The following is an 8,367-nucleotide window of genomic DNA, read 5'->3' as shown; positions in this document are numbered from 1 at the left end:
AGGCTCATCAAAAAAAGTGGAGAAACAAGTTGAATCAAAATGCAAAGTTCACAAAAATGTAAACAAACAAGGCTGGAAACATTGTATATGTTCAGATAGTTCAGATAGACCTGAGCACTACACTCACACAAACACTGACAAGGCATGGGTATAGTTTAGACAGACCTGAGAACTACACACACTGACAAGGCATGGGAATAGTTCACGTAGTATAATTAACAATTTTTGACAACAAGATGAATTACAAAGAACATAAACCTACCCACCTCCAGTTGACATGGGGTTCATGTTAGGAGTGCCACTGACCATTGCTGCTTGATTCCAAGAATGAAGAAGTTGGAGTTGCTGATAGCTCAGTGGGTGTATTCCTCGAGCATGTGCTAGGGCTTGCAACTGTCTGATATCTAGTCCTCTTTGTTGCTGGAGAGCCAAAAGATAGGCAAGGTAGTTCAAGGACCATGGACCTGGAAGAAACAGTTACAAGATCTGAATAAAATAGAATATGCGTGATTTTTTTCTGACAAAAGGAAATGTATGTACTCAAATAAATACCTTATATTCTAAGTATTAAGATAGTCTCTATACTCGATCATTTTACAATATTTATTTGATCTACCAGTTAAAAAAAGAGCCTTATAATTATATACAACTTATTGATACGTTTGTACCTAGGTTTTTTGTCCATTTTCTCTCACTAAAAAACAAGTTTTATGGTATTTCACTAAGATGAGAATGGCCTAAGTTTTCTGTACATCTTCCAAATCAGTCAGAGTTACGTTCAATCAAGACTGAGTTATTTTTCATTTTTTATTAATTTGGATATATTTTTGAAGAGCTATTTTACATACAAACACAAATGTCTTTCATTGCTAGAAAATAAGATCTTAAGACAATACTCTGTGGAATTACCCCTATGTTAACAGCATTGGTGCATTGCACCATCCCATTATTGTGAATCTATACATAACAATGTTTCCTATAATTTTAAATTTACTAATGTATCTTCATAAAATTTGATAAGCTTTTAATACACATTACAAGTATGTTATACACAAAAAACAAGAATTTTCAATAAAGTATTTCTACTAAAGATCTGTCAGTGAATTTACTGACTGAATCTGACTCAGACTAGTCTTAAGTGCTATGTGATTTTCATGTTAAGAATAAACTTTTTCATCTTCAGGTTTTCATATTTCATTTAAATAATTCTAGAACCTCCTAAATGAAGAATAAAGTTTTTTTCAGTAAAATATTTCATATCTTATTTCCTCAACCTTAACACTGAATGTAGCAAAATTAGCAGCAATAAAAGTTGAAAAATATGAAAAAAAAACAAAAAAATACATTTTAGAATAATTGCATATAATAGACAATAACACCTATTTATCTTAAGATATTGAGTTTTATTTCCTTTTCACAACTGCTTTCATTGAACTTTATTGTTTTATTGCTCTTTGAATTGTAACTACTGTGATAGGCAATAAACCACCCAGTAGGGGTGTGGAGAATATAAAATAAACAAATTTTCAGGTTACATCATGTAACATCTAACCATGTATGTTCATTGTGCATTTTTTGAAGCAGAAAAATGTTTCATTTAAGTTTTATGTAATAATTATTTTTTTCTTCAAATTTTAGTTACTTTTATTAAAGATATATAACAATAAACATACATAAACAAGAAACTTAACTTGCATTAGCTCTAGACCAGTTTGTAATTGAGTTCTTGCTTTCCTAAACATTTTTTCTAACTGTTGGTTGTCCAAAAAGTAATTCATGTGACTTTCAAATACAAATTTCAGAAAACCAAAAACACATCCATCACTAGATTAAATTTGTCTAAAAATTACTGTAATTTACTTGGCTTTCTAATCAATCTACAAAAAGGTTAAAAAAAAAATTTCTCATATCAACATCTTTGTCGAAACCCATCGAGTTCTGATGGCATACTGAAATTTATGTCTCATCAAAATATATAGTCATACAATTTACGGAGTGTACAGTTTTCCCTTTCTTTTGGTTATAAATATCAATAGGAAATTTCAAATAGAATTAGACATTTTTTGAAACAAGATGTGGCAGGAGAAGCATGACATGTGGGTTTAGCTTCTTTATACACATCTCAGTAAAGCAAAGAGATTGGAGGCTATAAATTTATATGATGGCATAGCAAAATAATAAGTGTGTAATTAGCGTCAAACTTGGAAAATCATCTTAGGGTTGAAAGAAAATCTAAAATGGGCAATTTGAAGCAAAGAAGTGTCACATGATACAGAGAAGTAAAGATTGAGAATTTATTTGAATATTTCCTTTTGATATTAAGAAATTAAAGCTTATAATATTACAATTTGAATTATAAAGTATATTATAATATGAAATTTATTGAAATAAGTTGTTTAAATTTTGAATGTCACTTTGTAAAAGGTATGCGACATGCATACTTTCACTTACAATAAGCATGAAATTCTACATAAATTACTCATTATAAAATAGTCATTGCTCAGACAAACCTCCACCTCCACATAGCATTAAAGAAGATTGTCAAATACTAATTTTACACACTTTCTAGCACTGAGGGAAGACTAATGGTACATATATGATAAAGTAATGGAAGAACTTCCATACCTCGATTGTTAGGGTTGTTCAAGCTATTCTGGACAATATTACGAAGCAAAATTAAATTCAAGTTAGGTCCAAGACCAAAACTTCCAGGTCTCACCAAACTAGCATTCAATCCAGTAGGTCCCATTCCAAATGTTGTAGGAGGCATTAAAGAGGTGTTTAGTTGTCGCTGGACAGCTAGAAATGCTTGTGCTTGTTGTCGCTGAAGTATGCATTGCTGTTCAATCAGTTTAGCTGCAGATTCTTGAGCTACTACATAAAGACAAATGAAAATGTGTAACAGAATAACTATGCTTTTGGTTTAGATTCTAATTTGAATATCTTATTCGTAAATAATTAAATATGTATACACAAATACATATACATATAGAGCTGGGTAATTATTGGTATTTGCTAACAATTAACCTGATCACCACAAGCATCCTTTACTGTGCATGTCATGAGGTTTTAGTGACTTACATTCAAAATTTTATTAATCTACTTTTTTGTTTATGTTATACCAGTTAGTATAGCATAAAATCTTAGCTAATAATCCATATTTTAATAGTATGTACAATTTAAGTTCTTAGTTTTATAAGGCAATATTTTAAAAAATCCTGAATTTCCCCTAGTGTGACATTTTCTCTAGGCTTTTCCTTTTTATTTTATCCCCCCCTCCCAATAAGTATGAAATTCAATGTAAATTACTCACTATAAAATCATCATTGCTCAGACAAACCATAATTTTACAGCCTTCAATTTTGTTTGGTTACAGAGTTATCAAATAGAAAATAAGACTCCTCTTGCCACACCCACCTGTCACATCCTCTCTTCCAGGATTTGTTAATAGTTCTCTCTTATGTTTAATTCTATATTATCTATAACAAACAGAAAGCCAAGGTTTTCATTTATCAAATAATGTATTACATAGCATTGTTTTCTGAATGGAGAATTGTCAATTTCACTGTTGGTACAAGCTTCGTTCCAATGGGTAAGATAACGACTAGCTTGGATGATTTTGTAACGGTTTTTGTCACATAGATAGCCAGAAAAATTGTGATAGTTAGGGGAAATTGTCTACTATTGCATGTTATTATTCTCTGTTCTTTGTTGCATTAAGTAAGTACTCTGGTAAGTATTCTATTTCTTGTTTATTCTTTATTTATTATAAAAGTGCCTAAAATGTAAAAATAGGGATCTCTCCAGGCTAGTTAAGGTTAGGTTAGGTAAAATAAATAGTTATAACTTATATAAAAATGTTTCACAAGGCACGAAAGCTAGCAACTTGTGGGTAATGTATTTCAATAGCATAGCATGAGCTCCACTTTCTTCAAGTTATTTACTTGTAATGGCACAAATAGTAGTTAGACATGATTCAAAGGGCAATAAAACAATAAAACTTAATTATAAATAGATGTATACTGTTATGAGTTTAAAGCTACTTAGGATAAATGAATATATAGTTTCATATTACAATTTGAAGTCATTCTAGAAAGAAAAAAAGGGCAATTTAGATTTATTTTCTTTCTTTTTTTTGGTGGTTATGAGGTCAGTCAAATTGACCAACCTTGTATGGAGTTAGGGTAGAGAAAATAACAAAATATAAAGTTTTACTGAAAACAAATATTTGAAATGTATTTAGAAGATTTTAGAGATTACACAAATCAAATCAGAGATTTTTGAGATGAAGAAAAGTATGTTTAATCTTAACATGAAAATCACTTTGCCTATGGACTATTCAAAACAAATACTTGATATATTCATGGACAAATCTTTTAGTGTATTTAAAATACTTCACTAAAAAATGATTTTTTTTGTATGTGAAAGACTTATGTTTACCAAAAAACTGCCAAATTTTGTGAAGATATACATACTATATTAAAAGTTAGTAGTATGAAATCTATAAAGAGTATACAAGTACAAAGAGGTCAGTGGTTGGTCAAATCGACTGAGCCCATGTTGAGAGAGTTAACTGATGGACCCATTAATCGATTATGTTCAAATTAATCGCTTAATACAAAGTTCCTCAAACTGTGGTCTGTACAAGAAAACAAGCAAAAAAAATATAAAATATTGGCAGCAAGTACTGCCAGAAAGTTAGCTGCCTTCTTTGCTAGTCAGCAGTTCAAGAAAAACAAAAATTACAAAGGTTGGCAGTGGGTGTTGCCAGACAGTTGCTTTCCCTCTATTCAGCAGTTCAAAATTAGCCCATTTATGTAGCTTTTTACTTAACAACAAAACATAGTAATATTTTGATTAATTGATTAGTTTACATGACACTAATCAATGTAATTTCACATCATAGGTAATCAGTAGTATCACCCAGCTTTATACACATATATACTAATTTGACAAACTGAAGAAAGACTTAGGAGGATTAGTACCAGTTCTGCCCCCTCCTCGACCAAAATGGTCACCTGCTGTACCCTGACCTGTGGATCCTTTTACAATAGGTCGGCCAGGCCCAGGTATTGTGTGATTACTGGTTGTAACTCCACCTTTCGTAGGTTTCTGTTGCTGTTTGGGGCATTCACCACCATTTGCAATGTTGTTTCCCTGCACTTGTGTTGGACAGAGCCCTGGTTCTGTTGTGTCACTGTTCACTGTCACAGTAGGTACTGAAGTGATGCCAGGGCCTGTATTATTTCTTTTAGTGGTGTCTGCATCTGGCTGGGTTGTTTTTTTGACAGATCCTGTTAAAAGTGATAAATCTTCTAAATGCTGCATGTAAAACAAACAATGCCAATGAGACTGGTAAAGAGGTTTATATTTTTTAAATCTAGTAAACTTTAAGGCAGGAACACGTCTGTTATAATGAGTACTTTCTATCTTTCAAGATATTCAGATACATAATCTCTTCAGAGCAATACAAAGATGAATATCATAGATAACCAAGTACGATGTTCCTGTGCCATGTGCCAGTTTTATCTGAATTATCAAATAAAACCAGTGTAAGTAGAAAAAATATATATTCACAAATAAAAGTAAACAATACCAAATTAGAAGACAAACAAATCTCAATTTCATGTCTTTAGCCAATGCTTGTGAATTAACCCTCTCACTGCGGGTCTTCTTATGATCAGGGGTCAAAGGGTGTGTCATAATGTTTGTAGACTTGCATTCAAAATTTTATTGATCTGCTATTTTATGAATGCATTCCAATAAGTTTGGTATCACAGTATTATACATTACTTAATTTCTTACTTTAAAACTAAATATTAAAACAAAATTCCTGAATATCAATTTTATGTCACATGATATTCTGAATACAGCTTTGGTTCAAATTATATGTTTGTGATGTCCAAGTACAAAGTCTATAGTTTCTTATGAATTAGAAGCTACAATTACCAATATTGACAAGCTGGAATATAAAGTACGAACCTCCTATCTTTTATATTTGCTGAGATATCACTACATTTAGTGAATCATACACAGTGCCCCCCCCCCCCCACCTCTTTCAATTTATGGAAATACTTGCTTACATACATCATCTTCTGTTTATGATATGTGAATAACTAACTGAAAGCTCAGAATGTCAAGCTCAAGATTATTTCTTTTTTTTGAATCGCTGAAGGAAGTGGTAAGTGAAAATGTTGTCTGAAAAACTTTTTTTTTTTTACTCAAATACAGTTTAGTTAGTAAGCCTGAATTACAGCGGAATTCTGCAATATTGGTAGAGTAATTTATAGTATTTGGTTGTTTCAAAATGCATATATATAAAAGCTAAAAAAAAATTATTTTATATTCTCCACATACAAAACTTGACAAGGCTTAGCAAATTACAGCATGCAGGCAAACGAACACAAAGTTTGTAAGTAGAAAAAATTATTTCTTTATTTACTGTTCTATGTTTTAAGAAAAATAACTAAAATTTAAGAACTTATTTGTAAATAGTAATTATATATATATGCATATGTAATGTATTATAACCAAAATGTAACAATTTTACAAAATACTGGTTCACTAAAACTAAACAAAGGCCAGTTTTATACTATTGGATATGGTAACAGGACTGCATGTACACCACATCATTACAACTTCTGTAATGTTACTTAGGCAAGGCTGAAAGATCAATGAAATAAAAAAATATATATTATATAGATGTATAATATGAGATTTAAGCTATTTTGGCTAAACATTTGCGATTTCTTGTTATAATATGTAGTCATTCCAGAACAAAAAAAAAAGCATAGTTTACATCTATTTCCTAATTTTTTTATGTTGGTTACGTGGTTGGTGAAATCAACCAAAATCATACAGAGATACAATAGTGAAAATAACAAAATAAAGTTTTCTAAAAAAAAAAACCTTTGATAATTAAAAAAAGGTTATAAAGATTTCGCATGAGAAAATTGATAATTTTCTGATGCATAAAAGAATTTTTAATCTTGAAATCAAAATTACTTTGCATGTTGGATAGTCAACATTCAAGAAGAAAAAATGCATGAGCAAATCATTACTTAAAAAATCTTAAAAATTAATTTTAAAAAATCTGATATTTTGTGTACTAAAGCATCATAATATTTACAGGTGATTGCAAAATTTTGTGAAGATATGTTAGCTGTATTAAAACTTATAGTTTGAAAACTACAACAAGCACAAAATGGTTGCAAGGTCAATACCTGGGACCAAGCCCATAGTGAGAGTTAATATAACAAGTTCAACCTGATTAATACAAGCTTTCAGAATAATTGTCAAAAAATAAAAATGTGTTTATTGACCTGTCAGTTCTCTCAGTGTATGGAGTCTTAGCACAACATCTGTCTAGCAAAATTATCTGCTAGCAATTAAGAACATAACGTCAATGAAAGCAAGCTCTTTTCAATAGTGTGCTAATTTCTTTTACACCTAAAGCAGATGGTTTGCAATATCACAGAGTTTCTCTGCAATAATTCTTGTGGACACTGCTGGTTATGAGATTAATCTTTATACAGTGAGGAAGGCTTTTCAGAATGGTTTTATAAAGATTTTCTATGATGCAACTAAAATCTCCTGGGGCTCTGCTGTTTGAGATTATCCACAAAAGCAAAATAAAAGCATTAAGTTTCAAGTAAAGTGGTAACTTCCTTTGATAGCTGAAACTAAGTTTAAAACACTTGAATACTTTGTATTATTATCCCATTTACCTCTTCCCTTTTCATTCTTTTCAGTTTGCATTTTTCTCATCACTGAGGTTGGAGTGAAGGCTGCCATTGTAGGACTTGGTCTCTGTAATAAAAAGATGAAGATAATAACTTACACACTACTTCTCTTTTCTAAGCAAACCATACATTCTCATAGCCAAGTGTAACGTAATATTTTAAGCTGAATCTCTTAAATGTCATATGACAATCCATTTGTGTATTTTACTTCTGTAAATACATTTGTCAAAAGATGATTACACAGTTACCTGTTTTTAGCTGGTATTCATTGGTTTTATTTTTCTAACCTATGTGGATGATACTGTATTTAGCTTGTCTAATATAACTTAAAATTTATGCTATTTATCATTACTGCAGATACCTTTGTTACAATACTATATCTTATTATTTCCTCTCTATAGTTTGTATCCATGTGTGTGTGTGTGTGTGTGTGTGTGTGTGTGTGTGTGTGTGTGTGTGTGTGTGTGTGTGTGTGTGTGTGTGTGTGTGTGTGTGTGTGTGTGTGTGTGTGTGTGTGTGTGTGTGTTGTATACTATTACGTTAACTTAACTTAAACTAACTATACTTATTTACTTACTTTACTACTTCGTACGTACCGTTACCTTTACGTTTACTTGTTACGTAC

The 8,367-nt window shown here is 30.9% G+C and overlaps 1 protein-coding gene across 8 annotated transcripts in view; it reads right to left on the bottom strand.

Moving 5' to 3' along the window:
* The window catches only part of LOC106471904 (eukaryotic translation initiation factor 4E transporter-like), a 68,651-nt gene that overhangs the window by 11,318 nt on the left and 48,966 nt on the right, over positions 1-8,367 (bottom strand). For 7 of the 8 annotated variants that reach the window (XM_022400520.1, XM_022400526.1, XM_022400521.1 and 4 more), the window contains 4 exons: positions 7,728-7,809; positions 4,986-5,294; positions 2,626-2,874; positions 267-464 (listed from right to left, as the gene is read on the bottom strand). In XM_022400520.1, the coding sequence (XP_022256228.1) occupies positions 267-464; positions 2,626-2,874; positions 4,986-5,294; positions 7,728-7,809 (838 nt within the window). Of the gene's footprint in view, positions 1-262; positions 465-2,625; positions 2,875-4,985; positions 5,295-7,727; positions 7,810-8,367 lie in introns of all 8 variants that reach the window. The other variant, XM_022400527.1, reaches the window with a different exon arrangement.

This window comes from Limulus polyphemus, unplaced genomic scaffold (genome assembly GCF_000517525.1).
Source record: "Limulus polyphemus unplaced genomic scaffold, Limulus_polyphemus-2.1.2 Scaffold4956, whole genome shotgun sequence".
Lineage (NCBI taxonomy): Eukaryota > Metazoa > Arthropoda > Merostomata > Xiphosura > Limulidae > Limulus > Limulus polyphemus.
Note: the sequence above shows the minus strand (reverse complement) of the source record. Positions and strands in the feature narration are given on the sequence as shown.